This window comes from Peromyscus californicus, unplaced genomic scaffold (assembly GCF_007827085.1).
Source record: "Peromyscus californicus insignis strain IS unplaced genomic scaffold, ASM782708v3 Scaffold_10__1_contigs__length_136768540, whole genome shotgun sequence".
NCBI lineage: Eukaryota > Metazoa > Chordata > Mammalia > Rodentia > Cricetidae > Peromyscus > Peromyscus californicus.
The window spans coordinates 101396994-101424061 of NW_026294391.1; the positions used below are offsets into that span (position 1 = coordinate 101396994).

The following is a 27068-nucleotide window of genomic DNA, read 5'->3' on the forward strand; positions in this document are numbered from 1 at the left end:
TTGAGAAGATGTTTTGAAACCCTCTTTGTCTGATGAGGTTTGTTGGAGGCACCTTTGATCAGAAGGGCCTTGTCTGAAACTCCTTGGGGGAGACATGTAACAATTGGTGACCCCATGGTTAGAGGATGGACTTCTGAAACCCTTTCTGGAAGAGGAGACATGTTTGATTGTCCTTTGAGCACAAGTGGGAGGTCTCTGGAATTCCTGTGCACATGTGTAATGGCCCATAGTCCTTTGGTCACATTGGGGTCCTCCCAGAACCTCTTGGGTGGATAGGGATAGTTCCTGAGCATCTTGAGAAGAAGGGGAAATCCCAGAGCTCAATGGGTAGGTGGGGAGGGTTGCAGGGCCCCTTGAATATGTGGGGACATTACCGGTCCATGTTGGTCAGTGGGAGAGTCAGCAGAAGCTGGCCCTGGCACTGTGTTATCTTTGAATTTTTCACTAGCAACTCTAGCAGTGTCCTGAAGATGTTAATCTTACATTGGTGTCCAATTGGTCAATGCCCATAGGTTCTTCAAACACAGTAGACATAGCCAGGCTTCTTTTCACCTTCCTAGGTATGGTCCTGGTGGCAGGCTGTAAGGCAGATGGTCTGGGTTTCCTGCTCAGTGGGCTACTCCTGCACTCAGGAACCTCCCGCAAAAGTGTAATCTTTCCTCCCTTGTTCTCTTTTAGCTCCTTTATAGGGTCCAGGGTCTTCTCACAGGATTTACTCTTTATAGAAGCCCTAAGACTCTGTAGTCTATCTGTAGTCCATGAGTTAGGGAGTTTCAATGTTTTGTCCTCATAGGGATTCTGGCACCTGATCTTGTGCTGAGTCAGTCGAATCATCCCTGGATGTCCAATGTCTCTTGGGTCTTTGATGCTGGTCAAGTGGTTCCTCCAGTGGGGTGAGGTGTCCTCATTCCTTTGGAGGACAACGAAGGCGGTGTCAGGTTTGGGAGGCTGGGAAAATTGCAGTCTATGGTAAGAGGGTAACGTCCAGGCTGAGGCTTGTTGGCCTCTCTTCCACACATCTGGCCATTTAGCCAATAAGGTAGTTGAACAAGGAAAAGAGAAATGGGAAATTATCCCTCTCAAGGGGTAGTGAATGTACTTGCCAATGGTGACTCATGGCAAGTGGCATCTAAGTAGTATCCTCTGAGAAAGGCTCTCCTTTCCTGAGAACTGTGGACATGTCCAGAAGGAGAAGCACACAGAATCTGAGTGACATTTAGTCTCAGGAATCCAGCAGCTCTCGCGAGGGGCACTTGGAATGGCTGTCCTCAGGCCTGCACTGGCCAGTCCCAAGTTGCCTCACTGGGCCATTCCCCATGCATTAGTGGGCAAACATCCAAGTTTTCTGAATAAGGAGGGATGCTGAGGACCCTCTCCTCTCCCTTAAGGTCAAGAGTGCTAGCATATCTGGTGCCCACTGTCAGCAGACGTAACAAGATGTAACAAGGACTGTTGAAGGGGCACCATGATTGGGAAAGGCAAGGGGTGCTTGGGAATCTGTGCTCTTGGGTTCTTCTTGCACTAGGATGGTACACACTGTCAGGAGGCCATCAATGTTGCAGTGAAGTCTGCTCACCCCTCCTAACTGAATTAGAAAGGGTGTAGTTAGAGTTTTGTCCAGTCCTGCTAGGCCCCACAGCTGCTCAGACCCATGTAAACACACAGATACTTATATTACTTAAAAACTATATGGCCATGGCAGGCTTCTTGCTATCTAGTTCTTATATTTTAAATTAACCCATTTCTATAAATCTATACTTTGCCGCATGGCTCATGGCTTACCAGTATCTTTACATCTTACTTCTCATGGAGGCGGCAGCAGCGGCTACAGGTGTATCCTGACTCAGCCTTCCCCTTCCAATAATTCTCCTCTCTCTTTATCCCACCTACACTTCCTGCCTGGCTACTGGCCAATCAGCATTTTATTTATCAATCAATCAATCAGAGCAACACAATCACAGCAGACAGAAAGACATCCCCTGCAATAGGGTGATCCAGACCCGACCCTCCCTCCTCAGAGACTGTGCCGGCCAGCCAATCTCTGCTTATTGTGGTAGAAAAATAACAAATAAGAGTGTTTGAATAGAACAGAGGATGACTGAAATTGATATTACAAATGGTATTCTCCATTTTAAGCATGGCCTGTCCTGGGATTTTTCAGGTAAATATGTGACAACTTCTGTGAACGTCTTCCTGTATGCTGAAATACACCTTTAGATTGCTTAATAATACTGTAATATTATTATTATGGAAGTACCTAATATATATATATATATATATATATATATGTGTGTGTGTGTGTGTGTGTGTGTGTGTGTGTGTGTGTGTGCGCGCGCGTGTGCGTGCGTGTGCGTGTGTGTGTGTGTGTGTGTATGTGTGTGAGTGTGTACAAGAAAAATAATCTACTTTGAGTACAGACGCAAGTTATTTTTCCAATACTCTTAACTGCTTTTGCCTAAGTTCACAGATTCAGAACACATACACACTGTTGGAGTCCTGAATGCAACCCCGATGGCCTTAAACAATTGCTCTGTCTGTCAAGGTTTACATGTTGGGTTCTATAACATTTACATATTTGGATTGCTTTCGGAAGGTCATATACTTTCCCAGAAGGCACTATATGGCCAATGGTTCATATTAGTGGCACTCCATGTGCCATTCACTTCCATTCCAATGACACAGCTGTGGCAGCGTTGTACAGAATGATTTTTGAAACCCTTAGTAAAGTTGATTCTTGGAAAGGTCATGTTTATATAGCTGCTGACATCCTCAGAGAGTGTATATTTAAGGATACAGATAAAGATGTTATCTTACTGATAGAGAAACTTGCTGTGGGATGGTCTGTATGTCAAATGTGTTGCTGATTGGTCAATAAATAAATCACTGATTGGCCCGTGGCCAGGCAGGAAGTATAGGCGGGACAAGGAGGAGAATAGAGCTGGGAAGTGGAAGGCTGAGTCAGGGAGACACTGCCAGCTGCCATGATGACAAACAGCATGTAAAGATGCCAGTAAGCCATGAGCCATGTGGCAAGGTATAGATTAATGGAAATGGATTAATTGAAGCTGTAAGAACAGTTAGCAAGAAGCCTGCCACGGCCATACAGTTTGTAACCAATATAAGTCTCTGTGTTTACTTGGTCGGGTCTGAGTGGCTGTGGGACTGGCAGGTGAGAGAGATTTGTCCTGAATGTGGGCCAGGCAGGAAAACTCAAGCTACAGAAACTTGGTTTGCTTGTTGCACCTTTTACCAAGTTTCCTTTCAGCAGTTTTTGTTGTTGCTGGATGAAAGGCTTTTGTTTATTTATTTCAGTGCTGTATTTGTTTTTGTGAAGGATTTCTGTTTCTCTTTGCCTCCACAGACACTCAGGCTTGCATCATTCAGAAGTACTGGGGCACTTTCCTGTCCTCAAACTATCTTCCTGTGCCATTGCCTTAGTGATTTGGCACATGATTTCTCCTTGGAATTTCTGAACATAGTATATTTTGTAGCATTAACTCATTCATTAATATTTTTTCTATAAAGTTTTATATTTTAGTCATTTTGTCAGATGCAGTAAGGGAGGACCATCATTGAGGCTACTGTCTCAGTGGCGGCTGCCTCACTTGCCTGCCCTTGCTGCTTTGATAACCAGGAATTCCCCTGTCACTGTATTCTGTTTTACAGGAATTTGGGTATCTTTTAGATATGGATAATACTGAAATATTGTTTTATGCTGTTCTGGTTTATTAAAAAGCTGGCTCTGGAGTTGGATTATGGCTCTCCTTTCCAAATCCAAGCATGTGTCTAAAACCAAACAACCTTTCCTCTCTGTCCTGAGTCAGAGGAGCTACCCGATTTTATGACAGGGGAAAGAGAGCAAAGCAAAACAGACAAAAAATTAGACTATTGGTTTCATTGAACTCTCTAAGACTTTTGCAAAAATATAAACTTTATCTCAATAATACCATAATAACAACTTCACCTTAATAGTTTGTAAAACTAGGTGACCAGTCCCAAGCTCCCATCTGGCCCGGAGCTCCCATTTAGACCAGAGAGCTCTGTCTGGACCAAGAGCGCCTATAAGACCAAGAACGAATCTACGAGGAGATGAGCAGATGTCAAGGCAGAAGTACATACAACAAAATAAAGAGCAATACAGCATCACCAGAACCTAGCCCTCCTCCAACAGCAAGAACTGAACATCACAAAATGGAAGAAACAGAAGAAAGCAACCTTAAGAATAACATCATGAAGATGTTAGAAATCTTTAAAGAAGAAATAAAAAATGAAACTGAGGAAAAGACTAATATATCCAGCAAAACTTTCAATCATCATAGACAGAGTGAACAAGACATCCCAAGACAAAGCCAGATTTAAATAATATTTATCCACAAACCCAGCCCTACAGAAAGCACTAGAAGAAAAATTCCAACCTAAGGAAGTCAGATACACCCTCAAAAACACAGGCAACAGATAACACCACAGCAGTAAACCCCAAAGAAGAGAAGTACACACACACACTATCACCAAAAAAAAAAATAACAGGAATGAACAATCACCGGTCATTAATATCCTTTAACATCAATGGACTTAATTCAACTATAAAAAGATACAGGCTAACAAAATGGATACAAAAGCAGGATACAAACTGGGAAGAAGTCAAGCTTTCGCTATTTGCAGATGACATGATAGTATACATGAGTGACCCCCAAAATTCAACCATGAACTGATACAGCTTATAAACACCTTCAGCAACATAGCAGGATCAACTCAAAAAAATCAGTAGTGCTCCTATATACAATTGACAAACAGGCTGAGAAGGAAATCAGAGATACATCATGCTTTACAATAGCCACAAATGATATAAAATACCTTGGGGTAACTCTAACTAAGCAAGTGAGGACCTATATGACAAGAACTTTAGTCCCTGAAAAAAGAAATTGAAGAAGATGTCAGAAAATGGAAAGATCTCCCATGCTCATGGATAGGCAGGTTTAGCATAGTAAAAATGGCAATCTTAACCAAAAGCAATCTACAGATCCATTACAATCAAGAACAGAGAGAGAGAAGAAGGAAAAAGAGACGATGATAAATGAAGACCCCATGGGAATAGGAAGAAACAAAGTGTTAGAGAGGTCCCCAGAAATCCACAAAGATATCCTCACAATATACTACAGGCAATGGCTGAGAGAAAGCCCGAACTGACCTGCTCTGGTGATGGGATGGCTAAACACCCTAACTATCGTGCTAGAAATCTCATCCAATGACTGATGGAAGCAGATTCAGAGATCCACAGCCACGCCCCAGGTGGAGCTGCAGGAATCCAGTCGGAAAGAGGAGGAATTGTATGAGTGAGAATTGTTGAGACCAAGATTGGAAGAAGCACAGGGACAAATAGCCAAAGGAATGAAAACACATGAACTATGAACCAATAGCTGAGGAGCCCCCAACTGGATCAGACCCTCTGGATAAGTGAGACAGTTGTTTAGCTTGAACTGTTTGGGAGGCCCCCAGGCAGTGGGACCGGGACCTGTCCTTAGTGCATGAGCTGGCTGTTTGGAACCTGGGGCCTATGCAGGGACACTTTGCTCAGCCTGGGAGGAGGGGACTGGACCTGTCTGGACTGAATTTACCAAGTGGAGCTGAATCCAGAGAGGAGTCCTTGCCCTGGAGGAGATGGGAATGGGGTGTGGGCTGGGGGAATGGATGGGGTGGCGGGAGGAGGGAGGACAGGGGAATCTGTGGCTGATTTGTAAAATTAAATCAAAGTATAAAGTTAAAAAAATTAAAAAGTGTCAATTTCTTTAAAAAATAGTTTGTAAAACTATTAACTACATTTTCTGTATTTTAAGATTTTTAAGTTTATTGAGTGTGGTTAAAGATCTATAAAATCTACAACAAAAAGGTTAACTTAAAATTTATGTCAAAGAGGCTTAATAATTAAAAATATGTGTGTGAGTTTCCTTAATTTAGTACAATATATTCAACACTTGTTAGAAAAAAGAATTAAAAATGTAACAGCCATGTAATTTCACCATCATCTTGGTCAAGATGTCTTCCTAACAATAGACTTAAAGATGCTTTTTATTGTGCTATAAACATCTCTTTCTTTTATATATACAAAATTTCAGCCCTTTGGGAAAAGGTGTTCATATGTTTGATTTTGTATCTATTGAGTTCTCAAGTTTTTACTATGAATCACAGGCATGAGTCTACTGCATTTTTTACATTTCAAATTTCTGTACATATTAGAAACAGTGTTAATAGTAATGTATCTAAAGTTTTATCTGGTGTAAAATTTAAAAATCCATATAAGCTATAAAAAGACACAACTTGGATCCACATGTCACACCTCAAATGGACTCCAGGTTGGTACTCCTGTCAACCAATAGCCTAAGCTTCCCTACCTGCTGCTTATTACCGGGGGGCAAGTTCAAATCTAAGATTCTCCTTTAAGTTCCTAAACTTTAACATCTGTCCCCAGTCTACATCTGTACCACCAGATTCCCACTCAGCCAACAGACATCATGAGTCGGCTGCAGACAACAAACTGCTTCAAAGGCCATGAGCCCTGGACTTGCTGAAAGCTTATGTGAACCAGTCCAGCCAATGTGATTTCTCCCTGTCTCCACAGCAAACCAGATGCTTCTGATGAATGCTCCCCACTGTCTGAATGCCTAACATACTCCTGTGATTTGCATTCCAGCCTTCACGGGTCCTGACAAGAACATCCTAATCTCAGCTGAGAAGCAGTTACAGAAGAGAGTTCCTCACCCTTTATCCTCAACCAAAGGCTGGCATACTGGTCTAAAGGAAACTGGTTTCTCTCTATCAAAAAGCTTTAGAAATAACAGGTATCCATCACAGAGTCAGATATTTGACTCAAGAAACAACTCAAGGGGGGAATGTAATGGTTATCATTACATTTAAAGATTAGACTTACTATGCTTGAGGGACCCAAAAAAAATGCCTCCAACATGCAAGCCCCTAGCTTGTACAAGCTGTGCCCTAGTAGCTCTTCCATCCCCTGTTTGTCCAAGACATTGAAGACTGTTCTTAAACTGATTGATCCTGTAAAATCTGCTGTTTAAGCAAGACAATAGCTCATAGGACTAACTATTATTTCTGTTTTTGTAATCAAACATGCTTACACTGCTCAATGACCGGGACAACTCCAAACATAGATGTTAAAATTAGACCATGCTTACGTGTAGACAGAATACATGTAATATTATGGTTTTTGACTTTATAAGCCTTGGATTAATATGACCAGGGGCTGCAACTTGGGACCAATCTCAGTTGCAATCTTGGTGTCATGAGCTTCTGGCACCAGTTCTTTTTTATTTTAATTTTTTTTTATTTTGCAGTACAGTTCAGTTATACATGTCAGCCATGGATTCACTTGTTCTCCCCCCTCCGGCCCCCCTCACCTTCCCCCCACTCACCCCCTATTCCCACACCCTCCAGGGCAAAGCCTCCCCTGTGGACTGAGATCAACCTGGTAGACTCAGTCCAGGTAGGTACGGTCCACTCCTACCAGGGCAAGCCAAGCGATCCTGCCTAGGCCCCAGGTTTCAAATAGCCAACTCATGCAATGAGCACAGGACCGGGTCCCACTGCCTGGATGCCTCCCAGACAGATCAAGCCAATCAACTGTCTCACTCATTCAGAGGGCCTGATCCAGTTGGGGACCCCTCAACCATTGGTTCATAGTTCATGTGTTTCCATTCGTTTGGCTATTTGTCCCTGTGCTTTATCCAACCTTGGTCTCAACAATTATCGCTCATATAAACCCTCCTCATTCTTGCTAATTGGACTCTCAGAGATCCACTCGGGGCCTAGCCATGGATCTCTGCATCCAGATCCCTCAGTAGTTGGATGGGGTTTCTAGCACGACAATTAGTGTGTTTGGCCATCCCATCACCAGAATAGGTCAGTTTGGGCTGTCTCTCAACCATTGCCAGCAGTCTGTTGTGGGGGTATCAATGTGGATTTCTGTGGGCCTCTCTAGCACTTTGTTTCTTCCTATTCTCATGGGGTCTTCATTTACCATGGTCTCCTATTCCTTGTTCTCCCTCTCTGTTGTTGATCCAGCTGGGATGTCCCGCTCCCCCAAGTTCTCTTTCCCTCGACCCTCGCCCTTCACTACCCCCACTCATGTTCAGGCTGTTCATGTAGATCTCTTCCATTTCTCCGTCATTGGGCGATCCCCGTGTCTTTCTTGGGTCCTGTTTTCCAGGTAGCCTCCCTGGTGATGTGAGTAGCAGTCCAGTCATCCTTGTTCCACATCTAGTATCCTGCTATGAGTGAGTACATACCATGTTTGTGTTTCTCAGTCTGGGTTCCCTCACTCAGGATGATTTTTTCTAGATCCATCCATTTGCCTGCAAACCTCATGATGTCATTGTTCTTCTCTGCTGAGTAGTATTCCATTATGTATATGTACCACATTTTGTTTATCCATTCTTCAGTTGAAGGGCATCTAGGTTGTTTCCATGTTCTGGCTATTACAAACAATGCTGATATGAACATAGCTGAACAAGTGCTCTTGTGGTGTGATTGAGCATTCCTGGGGTATATGCCCAAGAGTGGTATAGCTGAATCTTGGGGGAGATGGATTCCCAATTTTCTAAGAAAGTGCCATATTGATTTCCAAAGTGGTTGTACAAACTTGCATTCCCACCAGCAGTGGAGGAGAGTTCCCCTAGCTCCACATCCTCTCCAGCATAAGGTGTCTTCAGTGTTTTTGATCTTAGCCATTTTGATAGGCATAAGATGGTATCTCAGAGTTGTTTTGACTTGCATTTCCCTGATGATTAGGGATGTTGAGCAATTCCTTAAATGTCTTTCAGCCATTTGAGTTTTCTCTGTTGAGAATTCTCTGTTTAGTTCTATAGCCCATTTCTTAATTGGACTGTTGGGCATTTTGATGTCTAAATTCTTGAGATCCTTATATATTTTGGATATCAGTCCTCTGTCAGATGTGGGGTTGGTGAAGATCTTTTCCCATTCTGTAGGCTGTCGCTTTGCCTTGTTGACTGTATCCTTTGCTCTAGAAAAACTTCTCAGTTTCAAGAGGTCCCATTGATTGATTGTTTCTCTCAGTGTCTGTGCTACTGGTGTTATATTTAGGAAGTGATCTCCTATGCCAATGCGTTCAAGACTACTTCCTACTTTCTCTTCTAGCAGGTTCAGAGTAGCTGGATTTATGTTGAGGTCCTTGATCCACTTGGACTTACGTTTTGTGCACGGTATAGATATGGATCTATTTGCAGCCTTCTACATGTTGATATCCAGTTATGCCAGCACCATTTGTTGAAGATGCTTTCTTTTTTCCATTGTGCACTTTTGGCTTCTTTGTCAAAAATTATATGTTCATAGGTGTGCGGATTAATGTCAGGGTCTTCAATTCGATTCCATTGGTCCACATGTCGGTTTTTATGCCAGTACCAAGCTGTTTTTATTACTGCAGTTCTATAGTAGAGCTTGAAGTTGGGGATCGTGATGCCTCCAGAGGTTGTGTTATTGTACAGGATTCTTTTGGCTATCCTGGTATTTTTGTTTTTCCATATGAAGTTGAGTATTATTCTTTCTAGGTCTGTGAAGAATTGTGTTGGTATTTTGATGGGGATTGCATTGAATCTGTAGATTGCTTTTGGTAAGATTGCCATTTTTACTATGTTAGTCCTGCCTATCCATGAGCATGGCAGATTTTTCCATTTTCTGAGATCCTCTGAGAACTTCTTCAATTTCTTTTTTCAGGGACTTAAAGTTCTTGTCATATAGGTCCTTCACTTGCTTGGTTAGTGTTACCCCAAGGTATTTTATGTCATTTGTGGCTATTGTAAAGGGTGACGTGTCTCTGATTTCCTTCTCAGCTTCTTTGTCCATTGTATATAGGAGGGCTACTGATTTTTTTGAGTTGATCTTGTATCGTGCTATGTTGCTGAAGGTGTTATAAGCTGTATCAGTTCCTTGGTTGAATCTTTGGGGTCGCACAAGTATACTATCATGTCATCTTCAAAAAGGGAAAGCTTGACTTCTTCCTTTCCAATTCGTATCTCCTTAATCTCTGCAGAGACCAGAGAGCATGGATTCTGTGGAGCATAGGCAGATGTATACTGGTAGCTGTACTTGCAGCCTTTGGAAGAGAAGCATGCTCTCTTAACTGCTCAGCCATCTCTCCAGTTTTTACTTTTTTATTTTGTTTTGTTTTGTTTTTTTTTGAGACATAGTTTCTCTGTGCAGTCCTGTAGAACTCACAATAGACCAGGCTGGCCATGAACTCACAGATTTCCACCTGCATTTGCCTCCCAAGTGATGGGATTAAAGGTGTGTACCACCACCTCCGGCCAGTCCTGATTTCTAAATGTATTTTCATTCTTGCATTTAGTGTTTTGGTGGAGGACACTGCAATGCTTGTATGGGAGTGAGAGGACAACATGCAGTCTGTTCTTTCTCACTGGAGCTGGGACTGGAAGTGCCTTAACCACTGAGTCAGCTGTCTCACCAGCCAAGAAGAGTTTTTAAGGTTCCAGTGTGAAGTGATGCTGAGTTTTCAGGTTAGGAAAAAGCCCCAACAGCATTTAGAAGAGGTGGACTCTCTTTGTTAATTCAGATTTAGTCTTTAGCTTGTAAACTTTCTTTGTCCTGAAAAATATAAGAAGTAGCTATGGTGTGCCTAAAGGCAGAGTGAACTTGATGTTTTAAGCTGGGATATATAGACAGCTTGGTTGCTTCAGCAAGATTTTCTCAGCAACAAGTTCCTGAAGTTCCCAGGGGCAGTATACTGAAGAATTTTATCACAGTATAGTAGCCTGCTTGCGGTCTCTTTCCCGCCCTTTGTTGATTGTGGAAGAGCTAGGAATTCATCAGTCTTGTAGTCACTAGGCTCTTGATGCTCCTCTTCCTTAGCTTCTGTGGGCTGGTTCACCCTGACTGTTGGCTGTTGTCCAAATATCCAGAGACTTGTCACAAGTGACACTCCCATGTTGGTGGTAACCAACAGCTGTCTATTTGGACCTTTAAGACCCACTCCACAGGAGGGAAATCATCCATCATCCTAGAAACCTAGACAGCATCCCAGGGCTAGTGAGGTTATGTATCTTAGAAGAGAATTTACAGTTGCCATGATGATAGACTGGAATAATTCAAACCGCATTATTAATCTTATCCTTATATAAGTGTGACTACAACCCCTAATCAGAGAACCCTCTCTCTACAGCAAACGGAGACCATCAGAGAAGCCACAGCTGGACAGGATGCAGAGAACAATGGCTCATAGGGAGCACAGCCCCAATGCCTACATCTACATCACAGTTCCTGCATCTATGACTCAGGAAACGCAGGGGAAGAGCACAGCTGAAAGGTTTTTAGAGCCTCAATACCAAGATGTCTACTGTGAAACAGTCAGTCACAGAACTGGCTGCATAAATGAGATCTGAACATTGGCCGAATCAACAGAAAAGATACTGGAGAGTTGGCAAAGTCTCCATGGAAGGAGAGACACTTTGTCCTGGGATTTTAGGTCTGGGCTTTATTTTGTTCCTAGACAGAGAACTGTGGGCAGCTAGTGAGTACAGAGAGAGGGGAATTGACCTCTCCCAGGGATGAGACCTCTAAGTGGTTAGTCAAGGCAAAGGAGCAGCCCTGAAATCACATACACACAAACAACTAAAGCAGACTCAGCAGGCCATATTCACACACTTATTCATACACATATGTCTATACGAAGGAAGAATAATTGAAAAGAGACAATTAATGTGAGAGTAGTGGGGGAAGGCATGGGAGGAGTTGGAAGGAGGAGACTTAGAGAAAGTGAGGGAAGAGAGGTTCTATCAGTCCATTTCTTTATTTGAGTTGGCTTTAGTTGACTTTCTGCTTCTGCAATAAAACACAGGAACTAAAGCAAACTGGGGAGGAAAGGGTTTATTTCCTCTCAGAGCTTACAGTCTATCATTGAGAGAAGTCAGGGTAGGAACTGGAGGCAGGAACTGAGGCAGAGACTGTGTAGAGATGTTGCTTACCGGCTTGCTCCTCTTGGCTTCTTCAGCCTGCTTTCTAATACACTCCAGGATGACCTGCTCTGGGGTGGCTCCACCCACAGTTGGAGGGACCTCTCCATATCAATCACTAATCAAGAAAACGCTCCTCAGACTGGCTTACAGGATGGAGCCATTTTCCAATGGAGATTCCCTCTTTCCAGATGCATCCAGGTTCTGTCTACTTGACAAACATTCTTATCACCACAACAGACACTTTGTCTACTGGAAAAAGAAAACAATTTAAAAAGAAACAAATTTAGATTGCACAGAAGAACCTGCTGTCTCACTACTCTAATGCTGTGTGGGGCTGAGGGGCTGGAACAGAGTCCAGTGCTTGCCTAGAATGTCGAGGCCCAGTGTCCACCCCAGTACTGCAGAACAGTCCCTGGACAAATGTCCGAACGTTGCATGCCCTTCCCCCCTCACCACAGTAATTCACTATTTAGGAAGTCAGCAGGATTTTCAGGCAGATGCACCAGCGTGCTTCAGATAATTACAAAGATGTGTGGCCTCATACCAAAACAATTTAAAAAGAAACAAACAAAAATGGTTCTCTCAGATTCTATGGTTGGTATGAAATTCCAGGTATGGTCAGAACCAGCTCTGTCTGGATAAACACCATCTCCCTAGAGATTTTCAATGTCCCTCTTGCCCGTGTATGGTACAACATGGTCAGGGTGAGGAAGAAAAAACACTATGATGGAGGACAGGAGAATTTATGGGTCAATGTAAACACCACTTGACAAACTCCCATGACACAAAAGGCTACTGATGCTCACTCAGTGATGTCCCCCCACAGAAGGAGACCTTGTCATTTTCTTTAAATGGCATTTCCTTGATAACTGTTATATATAACATACTAATGCAGAAGACACAGGAAGAAAGCAAACTGAGAATCTATTTATTTCAAATACAGGTTCTTAGGGAAGAAAGATGTAACAACATGTGGGCGGAAGGCAAAAATGCATCTGCAAGTGGATCCTGGTCAAGGCAGGCACAATGGGGCTCCTGCACAATCTTTAGATTGAGGTGGAGTGGGTCCCAGGAGCAGCACTGCTAAGTCCTGGCAGATTCTTCCCTCACCAGATCTGTTCTCTCCTCTTCCTGAACCATCTCTGCAATGAGAGGGAAGAGGAATTTGTTCAGTAGGGTAATCAGGATATAATCAGAAAAAACCTCGTGTGACATTAGCTGCTCTCTATAATTTAGATTGCACAGAAGAACCTGCTGTCTCACTACTCTAATGCTGTGTGGGGCTGAGGGGCTGGAACAGAGTCCAGTGCTTGCCTAGAATGTCGAGGCCCGGTGTCCACCCCAGTACTGCAGAACAGTCCCTGGACAAATGTCCAAACGTTGCATGCCCTTCCCCCCTCACCACAGTAATTCACTATTTAGGAAGTCAGCAGGATTTTCAGGCAGATGCACCAGCGTGCTTCAGATAATTACAAAGATGTGTGGCCTCACCAGATGCTTCAAAACAGCAGAAGGACCGGGCATTTGGACTCTATGCTTTCCCATTCCCATCAGTCTCTGTTTAACCAAGCTTAAAACAACATTATCAGTGCTGGGTTCTGCCTGCCCACTATCCACACACCCATATTACTTCTGTAATGATAGAATCTATGCTTACTTTGCAGTATTTCAAACAGTTTAGGATCATGGAACCCCTAGTTACTCTAATTTGAATCCTTTTTTGGTCATAACCCCAGGACTACTCCAAAGAGAAACCTACCCAAAGGATGCCAGCATTAAAGGACTGGAATGAACATGTATATCGATATTGATATAAATACTGAATGTAAAAAAAGACATAAAGAAGTAGGAACATGACTTGCACCTAGTATGATGGAAAATAAGTCTATAATAGATTTGTGGGAGAGCATAACCAGAGGCGGGGACATCTGGGAGAGTCCAGAGTGGATGTGACCAGACTGAGCCATGTGAGGAGAGGAGGAGGGAGGGGTATACACATGTAACAACATTATAAACAAAGGCAGTGTGGTACCTGAATTATCCCAACCACACCTCAGGCTTGCCCGGCCAAACTATTCTACATGTTCCACCTAAATACTACATGAGAATAGCTCCACTCCCAGTTTATGATCTCCCACTCCGTTTTGGAAGCCTAGGATAGCAAAGCAGGGGTCTTGCAGGCTGGAATGTGTGGGTGGCTTTGGTTCTGGAGGGCAAAATGGAGGCAGACAAAATGGCGCCGCAGATGAACATGCCTGCCAGCCAGCCTGAGGAGATGACTTTGAACCCAGGACCCACATCCTGGAAGGAGAGAACCAAGTCCTTCCAGCTGTCCTCTGACCTCCAAATGTGAGACACAGCTCCTCTCGTCCCCCTACACACTCATGCCAAGACACAATAAAACTTCAAAATGTAATCTGAACTTTTCAGTAAATGAAGACAAGAAGCACAGCTGAAAGAGAGCCAGAGGCCTCTCTGTACCAGCTTGTTCCCTATGAAGGGACTTGAAGCCTCACAAGAGGCTTACCCTTCTTCAGCATTAGATGGTGATTTCTCTGGAAAAGGTGTTTCAACTCCTGCAGCTGTAGCCCTGTCACAGAGGCAGCTGCAGGACCCCAGCGCTGGCACAGGCTGCATTTTGGGCACGGTAACTGGAATGGACTGTGCACTGGGCGTCAGAACTGACACAGGCTGGACATGGGGTCCTGTAATGGCACAGGCTGCTCATTGTGTGATATTGTACTTGGCATAGACTGAACACTGGATACTGTAATTGGTTTGGCTGTACACAACCCACCTGGAATAGCATAGGGTGTGCAATAGGAACTGCCATAGGTGGTGTGCTAGATAACTTAACTGGCATAGGCTGTACATTGGACATAGTAAATGGCACGGGACAGACATGGGGAACAGAAACAGGCATAGGCTGTATCTGGGCCTCATTGATTGACACAGGCACTACCTGGGGCACAGTAACAGGCATAGGCTGTACCTGAGGCTCAGTGATTGGCATAGGCAGTAACTGGGGCACAGTAACAGGTATACGCTGTACCCGAGGCTCAATGATTGGCATAGGCAGTAACTGGGACACAGTAACAGTCACAGGCTGTACTTGAGGCACAGTAACAGGCACAGGCTGTAGTTGGGACACAGTCACAGACATAGGCTGTACGTGGCGCACCGTAACAGGCAGAGGCTGTACACCAGGCACTGTTACTGACATACACTGTTCTCAGGGCACCAGATGTGACATATGCTGTACACAGATCACAAAGCTGCACAGCCTCGGTGCCCCCTATGCTCTCAGGAACTGGCTTCTGAGATGGACGCTCATTCTCCTGGCTATTGGGACTGGCACTCTCACGGTCATCCATGAGGCCTGCAGGTACAGCAGCAGAAGGACCTTCTCCAGTCTTCCCTGTTTTTCTGTTCTACTCCTCTCCATTCTGCTGTTGAGGTCCCGACGCAGGGTGGTCCCTTCCAACCTCTTCCTCATTTCTTCCCTCTTCATATGGGGAGAGCATCAGTGTCTCAGCACCTGAAAGTAGAAAACAGAAAGAAGAGGCGACAGGGACCAGGGTGGTGCAAAGTCGCTATGACATCCAGGATGTGAAATCCACAGTGCCCCACGCCTCTCCAGTCACCTCTGAGGAACAACATGGCCAACCCACCACTGCTATCATGCACTGACCTTTCCATTTTTCCTGGTCAGGTCCCTCAAGAGGCAGATGTTTGATGTTTCCACGCTCCATGACAGGAATGCTATCAAAGTCGCTTGAGGTTTGCCTTCCTTTGTGTCCCTTCACATTCTGAGGGGGAGACCCATATACTTCTGGCAGGAGAACTACTCCACCAGGAAGGCTTCTTTCTCTTCTACACCTTAACGACCTAACATCCAGGTTATTTTAACCAATCAGAAGCCTTCCTTCCTGGCTTCCTGGGATGATTGATAGTTGCAATGGACTGAGCCCCTGAGGTCCAAAACCAACAGCAGTGTAGCTGGAGTTTTCTCTCTGGATCCTGCCAAGCCTCGGCAGTCCGACAGCCCACGTATAAAATAAACACACAGATGCTTATATTATTTAAACTATTTGGCCATGGCAGGCTTCTTGCTAACTGTTCTTATATCTTAAATTAACCCATTTCTATAAATCAATACCTTGCCACATGGCTCGTGGCTTACCGGCATCTTAACATGCTGCTTGTCATGGCTGCGGCTGGCAGTGTCTCCCCCCTCACAGCAGTTTGGAGCTTCAGTGAACAGGATGTGTTTACAGGGAAGGTGTGGCCCTTGGGCAAGAAGAGTGTTGAAGGAACCTTCCACGTGGCATCTCAACTGAGTCCCCTGGCCTTGGGGTATTAACTTCCTAGGAAATGGGTGGGGGTCAACTATGGGAACAAATCTACAGTGAGTAAGAAAAAAAACAATAATTTTGAGACCTTGTGGAAATGTGTGGACCATATCTCTTGGGGAAGATGGGAAAAACTCACAATGAGCACATGAGGCTTGGGTGAAGACTGGAAAATTTCTCAACATTCCAGACCCCACATTTCCGAGTCTCTATGACACATGAGATGAACATTGAGTGGACAGGGTCAGCTCTGCATGTGTCTGCTTCAAGAGTCTTCAAGGACTCTGAAAACAGAGGCCAATCCCAGACCTCCACCTTCAGCAGTGGCATTTTAGTCCCATGTTTACAGTGTGTTGTGCAGCACTTCGAAAAAGCCATTGCAACCCTTGGAAAAGTTAACAGACTCCAGACAGCCAGTGAAGAATCTGCATTAGAATGCTTATAGAAGGTCCTGTCCAGCACTTCTCAGCTCTGCAAGATCAGACACTGCACCAACTGCACCCTTTGTGTTGCAGTACAAACTGCTGAGGGCTGAGGGTGCATTCCTACAATAACCTGGGCAGAGTAAGTGCCACAGACACTGGAAGGCCATAAACAGGGGAGAGGTTGTATGCACTTCTTGTGGTAGAGGGACTGATCTCATTGACAGTGTTTCAGAATGCTGGGGTTAGGGTGGGGTGCTGTGGGATGTTCTGTATGTTAAATGTGTTGCTCTGTTTGATTAATAAATAAAACACTGATTGGTCAGTAGCCAGGCAAGAAGTAAAGGCGGGACAAGGAGAGAGGAGAATTCTGGGAACAGGAAGGCTGAGGCAGAGAGACGCTACCAGCTTCCGCCATGGAAAGCGAGATGTAAGGTACCTGTAAGCCACGAGTCATGTGGCAACTTATAGACTAATAGATATGGGTTAGTTTGAGATATAAGAACTAGATAACAAGAAGCCTGAGACATTAGGCCAAACAATTTAAATAATATAAGCATCTGTGTGTTTATTTTATAAATGGGCTGCCGGGCTGCCTGGGCTTGGTGGGCCCCTGAGAGAAAACTCCAGCTACAGTGAGGTGTTAATAGGACCTGAGAATGAAAATGCAGTATTTTCCTTTGGTTTGTTTCTTCGTTTTGTGTTTCTGATGGTCTCTCATGTATCCCTGGGAAGCCTGAACATCACATGTCCCATACTTTGTACATCAGAATGACTAGTGCTGTACTTCCTTGTGTTTTACCCTCCCACTGTTCACAGGAGTGCATAGAAATATCTGGCTTTTGGTTAATTAACTAATTATAAAAAAGAGGTATTAGAACTGGAGGCTTAGCTGTGCATAGAGCTGCAGCATGGCTGGACAGCCTCCAGGAATTCTAAATATATTGTAGGGCAAACATCTCAACCTATAAATGTGAACACCATGCCTAGAAATAGGAAAACCGTGTCAAATAATGCTGGATATTAGCTAAATCAAACAGCTCATTGTTTTGGAGGAATTATCCAGCCTTTCACTGAAGGGGGAGACATAGAGCATTGCTACTATGGACTGAAAGGGCTTGAGAGAAAGACCCAGAAGGTAAGGATTGACACTGCATGGTGGTTATGCTCACAGTGCTCTCTGTGGGTGGAAAGTTCTTTAAGAGCGTGGTAAACCCAGCAGTAAGACAGGGATTTCAGAGTCCCTGAAGTGGGTGCTCTGACTTTAATAAGTCCTACTACACAAGGGAAGTCATAGAAACCGAGCTCCGTGATTTCAGGAGGAAGTTGTATATGGATTTGAGATATCTGAGTGCAGGGATGTTTACAAAATGTCCTCAATGAACAGCAGAAAGTCTTTTCTCTTAAAGTGTCAATGAAAACGCTTACCCTTAGACACAGATGCCAGCTAGTCATGTGTAGTCAGCCAATAGAAACACAGATCCCTTTTCACACATTTACCTGGTCTCCCCACAGTCTCCGTCCAGGTTTTATGATGGTGCCTTCTCACAGACACACGGTCTCTTGCACAGCAATGTAAGCTACTGAAAAGTGGAGCCTCTTCTAATTGATAGGAAGTCCAGTCAGAACCTGAGCCAGACATGTGGTCACCTAGAGCATGCCTCCACAGGATCTGGCCCTGTAGCTGGATACACATTTTGTGTAGCCTTTTCCTCCAAGATAAAGCATTCCATTTGGAGGAAAGCTCCTGAAGACAAAAGACATTCCAAATGGAGGTGAAACATTTCATAATAAGGGAGAGATGCTTAAGACACAGGAAGTAAAAGGCTTGATAGCTCCAACTAGGCTTAGAAGATGTTTGTTCCCAGTTTCTCCTGCCTCCCCAGGAAGAGTGTCAACAGCACATCTCAGTTCCACATAACCGGGGAGCACAGAATGAGAATCCACAGTCAGCTGAGGCACAGGATGCCACCCACAGGTTCCGTTCATGGAGCATCAGCCCCAGTGAGAAGACTGAAGCCACTGGATGTGGCAGCCAGGAACTGGAGCATGTCACCAGATAACACTCTGTACCTGGAAGATTGGTGGCAAGGGCCTGAATAGAACTCAGGAAAGTCATGTCTTGCTGGAACATCCAATGTGGAGCCTCAGGACCCTTCCTCCTGATGCCTCCAGGTCCCCAGTGAACCCATCTCTCTTTCTATCTCTGCTTCTCCCTGTGTGATTCCCCACCATGACCCCTTGGGGATTAGGTCTAGGGTGGGACATACTGGAGTGTGGGTGGGAACAGCCATGACTAGAAACACAGTGTCCTCTGCTGGAGACTTCCCCCAGCTGGCATTATAAATAATTGTTACACAGAGGTGGAGTGAGTTGACAAGCCCCTGAGGAGGGTACAGAGAATCCTGTGGGGTCAGCATGAAGCAGCATAGCACCTGGAAATCTTCCTCACTTGGCGAGGCACAGTGACCACAGCTTGCCAGTGTCACCTCCTGCCATAAATGCCATTTCTGGAATAGGCTACTATGGTTCTAATACTTATACCCACATTTTAGTAACCTGAAAAACAATGGAACCAACATACTTAGAATCCACCTCTTTATTGCTAAGATAATTGCAGGGAAGAAAAGGATGTCATGAGCAGCATGGGTGGCTGAGACATTGGGGGCAGGGCCAGGCTCCACGACATCTGGCTCTGGACAGAGGTGGTACTCATGCGCTGCTCCAAAATCTTCAGGGATCGTTGTTCTGGGGACCAGGTGGTGCATCAAACAGCATTGATACTGTAGTGCTTCACTTGAAATTCACTCTCCTGGTCCTAAACCAATCCTACAAGCAGAAGAAAGGGTTGCTTTAGTACACTGAACTGTACCACCAGTGAAGAACACATGCTGTAAACTTGTATACTGGCTCAATTTTACTAACATTTTAGAACGTATATGGAGCCCATCCCTGGGTCAGTGTATGGTAGGTATGTGCTCCAGGCCTGAGCAACTCCCCTAGCAAAGCACCACATTTTTGATTGCCAAGAAACTGTTTGTTTATTTGCCTAAGCCCTAGAACAGTTGAAGTCTTACCTCAAGTGTGTACTGATAGTTCAGAATGCTGGAAACAAAAGGTTTCATTCTCATTGAAACAGTCAAAACACCCCCATGAAGCCCCAGAGGACATGTACCCCCACACCCAGTACTTCAGCTATGGGACAGACCCAGAATATTGCCCCTTCCCTCCATCAATTGGTATTTTTAATGCATTCTTTCAGGAAAGTTTGCAGATCTAGCTTGTGAGTTGTTCCTGGTCCTTGCTGTGTGTCAAAAAGTATCAAAAAGAGTTCTCTTGGAACCTGGGAGAACTACTCAAGGCCCAAAGCTGTCTGTGAAAGGTTCCATGGTGACAGCCTTTTGCGAGTATCCACAATGCACATTTTATGAGAGAAAGGGCACTTCTTCCTGCTCTATGCTTCCTCCCTAGCCTCTAAGCATACTGTGTATAAGCCTTTGCCTTTGTGGGCATGTGGTCTGGAAAAGTCTGGGCTGATTGTAATGATGAGCAGAGTTCACATACATAACCAACAAAAGACAGGTAAAAGGGTTATGGGTCGTTTGAGGTTCCTGGTCCCAGTATTGATTCAGAACTAAGCCAGGCATGGGACATTTACAGACTAGATCAAGAAGTCTGAGAAAAGATTTTCTGAGACACGCAGAGTGAAAGAGTTGAAGGTGGGCAAGAACATGGTCTCTTCACTTAAGTGAGGCATGCGGGCTGCACGGCCTTCAGAAGGTCATGGAGAACACACTATGTTCACCGAGGGTCAGACAAAGCACCTTGGCATCTTAGGTTTCAGGTGTCCAGGTTGGCATTTCCTGCCTGAGAAAATGGAGGTCTTTCCCCATCTTGAGCCTAGCCTGAGTGTGGACTGGTCTGGAGTCCTTGGGATACAACTTCAGGGTCCCACTCTTCTGCTATAATTATCCTCTAGAAACAACATCACAAGATGTGGAGCCCTCCCAAAATATTGTGTTTAGAATACTGACCAGCACATCTGCTTCCGGCACACCCATCCATCTTGCAAGATCCTTCCTGAAGTGAAAAGATTCCAACATTTAGGCTTTGTGGTGGATGTAAACTGTATAAGGACATGTCCTGATTGCTTTTAAATGTTTGTGTCCACACTTGTGTGTACACACACATGTACACACACACACACACACACACACACACACACACACACACACACACACACACTATTCCTCACACCTGCTTTGAGACTTACTTTAGTAACAGGGTTCTTTCAGGGACCAAAATTAAGGGTAATCCCCCAACACAGGTATGTCTTCAATGTACTTAACATGTAAGCTTCATTAAGAGAGACTCCATGATGAAAAGTGTTAGCCAAACTTTAATCTGAGGTGGAATTCCTCCTACATTTTCCCAGTCACACCTCAGGCTTCTCACTCATTCTTACAGAGAAACATTTAGAACAAGCATTGTCTAAATTTCCCACTCACTCACGTACCACTTAAACAGGCAACAAAACACAATCTTTCCACTTGGACTAGGGCACATCCCCCTACTCCAGAATCCAATTTCTGCTGGAGGGTCCAGACATGGTGGCTTTGTTTCTAGAGGGAATCGGGGTTCAGGGAGCACCAAAGGATAGCCTGGATACACTGCCTGAAAACCTGGCACCTAGCAGGGCGTTCTGCTTACCTTACTTGAAAGCTGGGGTAGCGATTCTCTTTGAAAAGACGCTCTAGGTCCCGCAGCTGAGACTGGGTGAATCTGGTGCGTCTCTGGAAAGGCTGCCTGTCCCCAGCCTGGAGACTCTTGGTGCCCTCAGGCATTGCTGCCTCTTGCTGAGGCTGCTGTTCAATACTGCTGCCATGACCACCTTCTGCCTGGATCCCCTGGTCCATGGGGTCAGAACTACCATCTCCAGCTTGTCCTCCTTCCATTTCTTCTTCTTCGTTTTCTCCCTCCTCTACCACTCCTGTGGCTTCCTGAGTAAGACCGGATTGAGCAAGTTCTTCTTGAGCAGGCTTGCTTGGGGCAATTTCGCCCAGAGCAAGTTCGCCCTGACCAAGCTCACCCTGAGCAAGCTCGCTCTGTACAAGCCCTTTCTTGCCTCCTTCCTCTCCAGCCTTCAGGACCACTGTATTCCCACCTGCAAGAGAGAAAAACATAAAGATAAAGGTCTGAGCATCGTGGCCCATGGATCAATGGAAAGCCTGGAGAGGGGTCACAGGCAGAGCCGGGTAATCCAAGTGCCGGGCCACTGGCCTTTCCACCAAATTTGCTTCCCGGACTTCGCCCAAGTCCAATCAGAACCATTTTACTGACCATGCTCTTGTTCCTGGTGCTCATCAGCTCCTGGACTCAGCATCCTGTTGAAACTGTGGCAGTAACCCTCACGAGTCTCCTTGCTGGGAATCTGTCAATCAGACCCGAGTTCTGAAAACTTAAAAGCCGTGTCCTCACGGTCTGACGCCAGAGGTACAGCTGTGACCTGTGACTCTTAACCCGGAAGACTTGTCTTCTGGAGACTCAACGTAATTACAATGTGTCCAATCACACATTCTGGCCTGCACAGCCTCAGTGGCTGTGGGCTTGTCCTCTGAGGTGCTTAGCCTGAAGCACTTTAGAGCTGCAAAGAGCAGGGAATACTTTAAAAACTGCAGTGAGTGTGTGCGGTGGGGGTGCGGAACCTGTGGCTCTGGTTTGCTCCTTAGCTGACACCTCTAGTTTTGGGTAATGCTGGACTGTCCAAATTCAGTCATAGGGAGTAACAAAAAGACCTTTTCAAACTAAGCAGGCCCTTGAGCCCAGCTAAATCACTTTATTAAATTATGGAAATGTCCTTCAAACAAAATGCCCCAATCTTGGTTGTGCTGCCTTGAAGAGCCCTGTATGATGGCAACTATGTGGGTAGGCCAGGGCAAGATCCTCCTGAGAGACTGTGCTCCAGACAGGGCTGAATTCCACCAGTGTTCACAAGCTCATTGTGATGGAGACCTTTCCCTACCTAGCTGTGCTTGACCAAGGTCCTAGGGTGACCCAGACGGCATCAAAGATCAACCCTGGGTACTGGCTCCAAACCTGTCTCACAGCTGTGAAGGTGAAAGACAGGAGGAGTAAGCAATTCTGGATGCAAGCTCTACAAAGAATCATTGCAGGAAGGGGCGAACTGAGGAAAAGTTAGAGAGACTCCCCAGAGCAGGTGACATTCCCAAAATTTAAAAGAGCCACTGAGCTCTGTCATTTCGTGGTTTTTGTTTTTAATAGGATCATGGTAGAGTCTGGACAATGGCTGAGGTAATTGTTAGGAGATGGTTTATTTCTCTGGGATAGCATAGGCTGAGACATGGAGGTCCCACGGTCCACATGGTCTAGCCCACACCAAGGAGATGATCATGCTCTGTTCACCCATTGCCCACCTAGTCAGGGGTGGCTCAATCCCCTCCCACCACAGGCCCCTTTATCCATCCCTGACTAGGGCTTTGTGAGTTGTGGACCTTGACTGTCTTGTCGCCATTAGCCACTGCATGGTCCTGTGTCCTCTGACATTTCAGCTGTCCCAGGTGCTTTTAGTTATCCTGAGCTCTCTTTCTTCTCACAGTCACCAAGAAGCAGCTGCAACTGTCCTTCCTCTTCTCCTTGTCTCCTGGGTCGTTGTGAAAGGCTTCCCTGAAACACCGAAATGGGAGGCTTTCTTAGACCCAGACTTTACTCACTCTCACAATTAGCTGCTGGAGAAGCTAGGCTATTTTAGGAGACAATAGTACCATGGGTGCTTTCCTGAAGGACTTGGTGGCCTGGTTGGACTGCCCGCACTAGACAGGAGCCCTGTCTTTACCAGTGTGAGACAGCTTGACTGTCCTACTGATCGCAGAAACTCTTTGTGTCTCATCTTTGGTGTTCCTGGCTTGGCTGTTTCAAATCAACCCTCCTTTTAGCCCTAGCATCCCTGCAACATATGCGAGCAACTTAGAAATTTGAACGTGAGTGCTTTTTCCTCACTAAGGACAGAGACCTACCTCCTGCATCCATGCTCTGAGACTAGAAGGGCACTAAAGAAGTAGCATATGACCAGATATTTCCTCTTTTGTGTGGGATTATTTGGGAGCCCTGGTGCCTGAGTAGGACTTTTCCTTCTATCAAAAGACTTGCCTCCCAGTTCTGGTTACTCCCTCACCAATAAACCATGGCTGGCTCCTCTGGGTCTGCCTCCTTCGGAACCTGGCTGCTGTGGTCACCTTCAGGACCCAGGCTGTTGTAAGGGCTCATGTGGCCTCCGTGGTTGAGGTTGCCCTGTTGGTTCTCACTGTCGTCCAGGCTTAGAGCTCCTTCATAGACCCTGCCACCTTCCTCGGCTGCTCCCTCCTGTTCAGGGTGTGGATCACTGTCCTCCTCATAGTCCTCCAGATGATAGTAGAAGTTGTCGTTGTAATTGTGCAGGTGCTCCATGGCTGCTGCTCCTAAGAAGCCTGTTCACCAGCAACCTCCCTGAGGTCTTGGGCAGGAGCCTTGCCCTGGGGTCTTTCAGAAGGTTGCTGCCACAAAGTTTCAGGCTCTCCTCTGCTATTGGCTTTCTGTGTGCCTCCTACATTAGTGGATGAGTCTCTGAAGTGAGAATGGGCTGGGGCGTGGCTCAAGCATGGAATGGGGGAAGGACAGTGAATCTTATTTTTAGAAGACCTGCTCAGATCTGGCCACCTGCCCTGGCCCATGCTCTTGGACCTCACAGAACACCTTAGGAATAGGGCTATGGGAGATTGCAGGCTGATTTTAGCTTGGAGAGTGGGGAACGGGGGAAAACTCACAATGAGCACATGAGGCTTGGGTGAAGACTGGAGAATTTCTCATCATCCCAGACCCCACATTTCTGAGTCTCTATGACACCTTAAACGAACAGACGAGGCTGAGACCATATGCTCCCTGAGCTGGAATGGAAGAAAAGAGACAGAAACCTCCCTCTGTCCAGGATGGTTGGATTCTCCTCTCCCTCTGAAGAATTAGGACTCTGGCCAGTGTGGCTCCTAGTGCCTGGATGTCCATAGACAGGGTGCAAACCACACATCATGTACCACTTCCTCCCACTGTCAAAGTTTCTATCTGGGTCTAGGGTGGGCCTTACTCGAGTGTGGGTGGGAACAGCCATGACTAGAAATACAGTGTCGTCTGCTGGGGACTTGCCCCACCTCACATTATAAATAATTGTTCCACAGAGGTGGAGTGAGAAGACAGTGGCATGATGATGGTACAGAGAATCATGTGGGGTCAGCATGAAGCAGCACAGCACCTGGAAATCTTCCTCACTCAGCAAGGCACAGTGACCACAGCTTGCCAGTGTCACCTCCTGCCATAAATGCCATTTCTGGAATAGGTTACTATGGTTCAAATACTTATACCCACATTTTAGTAACCTGAAAAACAATGGAACCAACATACTTAGAATCCACCTCTTTATTGCTGATATAATTGCAGGAAAGAAAATGATGTCATGGCCAGCCTGGGTGGTCCAGATATTGGGGGCAGGGCCAGGTTCCATGACATCTGGCTCTGGACAGAGTTGGCACTCAGTACTGCTCTACAATCTTCAGGAATCGTTGTTCTGGGGACCAGGTGGTGCATCGATCAGCACCACTATTCCATTGCTTCTCCTGAAAATGGCTCTCCTGGTCCTAAACCAATCCTACAAGCAGAAAAAAGGGTTGTTTTAGTATACTGAACTGTACCACCACTGAAGAACACATCCTTTAACCATGTATACTGGCTCAATTGTACTAACATTTTAGAACGTATATGGAGCCCATCCTTGGGCCAGTGTGTGCTAGGTATGTGCTCCAGGACAGAGCTACTCCCCTAGCAAAGCACCACATTTCTGATTGCCCAGAAACTGTTTGTTTATCGACCTAACCCCAAGAACAGTTGAAGACGTACCTCAAGTGTGTACTGATTGTTCAGAATGCTGGAAGCAACAGGTTTCATTCTCATTGAAACAGTCAAAACACCCCCATGAAGCCCCTGAGGATATGTACCCCCACACCCAGTCCTTCTGCTATAGAATAGACCCAGAATATTGTCTATTCTCTCCATCAATTGATATTTTTAATGCATTCTTTCAGGAAAGGATGCAGATCTAGCTCATGGGTTGTTCCTGGTCCTTACTGTGTGTTGAAAAATATCAAAAACAATTCCTTGGAACCCAGGAGAACTATCCCAAGGCCCAAAGCAGTCTGTGAAAGGCTCCATGGTGATAGCCTTTTGTGAGTATCCAGAATGCATATTTTATGAGACAAAGGGCACTTCTTCCTGCTCTATGCTTCCTCCCTAGCCTCCAAGCATACTGTGTATAGGCCTTTCCCTTGTGGGCATGTGGTTTGGAAAAGCCAGGGCTGATTGTATTGTTCAGCAGAGTTCTCATACATTACCAACAGAAGACATGTAAAAGGGCTATGGGCCTTTTGAGGTTCCTGGTCCCAGTATTGATGCAGAATTAAGCCAGGAATGTGACATTTACAGACTAGATCAAGAAGTCTGAGAAAAGGTTTTCTGAGACCCACAGAGTGAAAGATTTGAAGGTGAACAAGAACATGGTCTCTTCACTTAAGTGAGGCATGCGGGCTGCATGGCCTTCAGAAGGTCATGGAGAACACACTATGTTCACTGAGGGTCAGACAAAGCACCTTGGCATCTTAGGTTTCAGGTGTCCAGTTTGGCATTTCCTGCCTGAGAAAATGGAGGCCTTTTGTCATCTTGAGACTAGCCTGGCTGTGGACTGGTTTGGCATCCTTGGGATGCAACATCAGGTCCCAATTTGCTGCTGCACCTCTCTTCTAGACAGCACCATCACAAGATTTTGAGCCCTTCCAAAACATTAATTTTTCTAAAATACTGACCTGCACATCTTCTTCCTGCACATCCATAGATCTTGCAAGAGCCTTCCTGAAGTGAAAAGATTCCAACATTTAGGCTTTTTGGTGGGAATAACCTGTATAAGGACATGTCCTGATTGCTTTTAAATGTTTGTGTCCACACTTCTGTGTACACACATGTACATACACACACACACACACACACACACACACACACACACACACACACACACATGAGCACACACACACAGAGACACAAACACAGTATTCCTCACACCTACTTTGAGACTTACTTTAGTAACAGGTTTCTTTCAGGGACCAAAATTAAGGGTAATCCCCCAAGCACAGGGATGTCTTCTATGTACTTAACATGTAAACCTTCATTAACAGAGCCCCCACGATGAAATGTGTTAGTCAAAT

The 27068-nt window shown here is 45.3% G+C and overlaps 1 protein-coding gene across 1 annotated transcript; it reads right to left on the minus strand.

The window, feature by feature from the left end:
• Positions 1 to 19434: 19434 nt before the first annotated feature.
• LOC128117552 (rhox homeobox family member 2-like) lies at positions 19435 to 24237 on the minus strand. Its single transcript, XM_052749530.1, has 6 exons — positions 23966 to 24237; positions 23388 to 23457; positions 22114 to 22204; positions 21484 to 21937; positions 20808 to 20853; positions 19435 to 19602 (listed from the first exon to the last, which is right to left on the minus strand). The coding sequence occupies exons 1-6, from the start codon at positions 24235 to 24237 to the stop codon at positions 19567 to 19569; spliced, it is 969 nt and encodes a 322-aa protein (XP_052605490.1). The 3' UTR covers positions 19435 to 19566.
• Positions 24238 to 27068: the final 2831 nt, after the last annotated feature.

What these genes read in the sequence shown, in the direction of transcription:
- LOC128117552 (XM_052749530.1), bottom strand. Translation starts at nt 24,237, where the DNA reads ATGGAGCACCTGCACAATTACAACGACAACTTCTACTATCATCTGGAG. An exon ending in GAGCCAGCCATGGTTTATTG is followed by an intron (nt 23,458 to 23,965) that starts GTGAGGGAGTAA and finishes TCGGTGTTTCAG; the next exon opens with GGAAGCCTTTCACAACGACC. An exon ending in GCAGCTGCTTCTTGGTGACT is followed by an intron (nt 22,205 to 23,387) that starts GTGAGAAGAAAG and finishes TCTGATTGACAG; the next exon opens with ATTCCCAGCAAGGAGACTCG.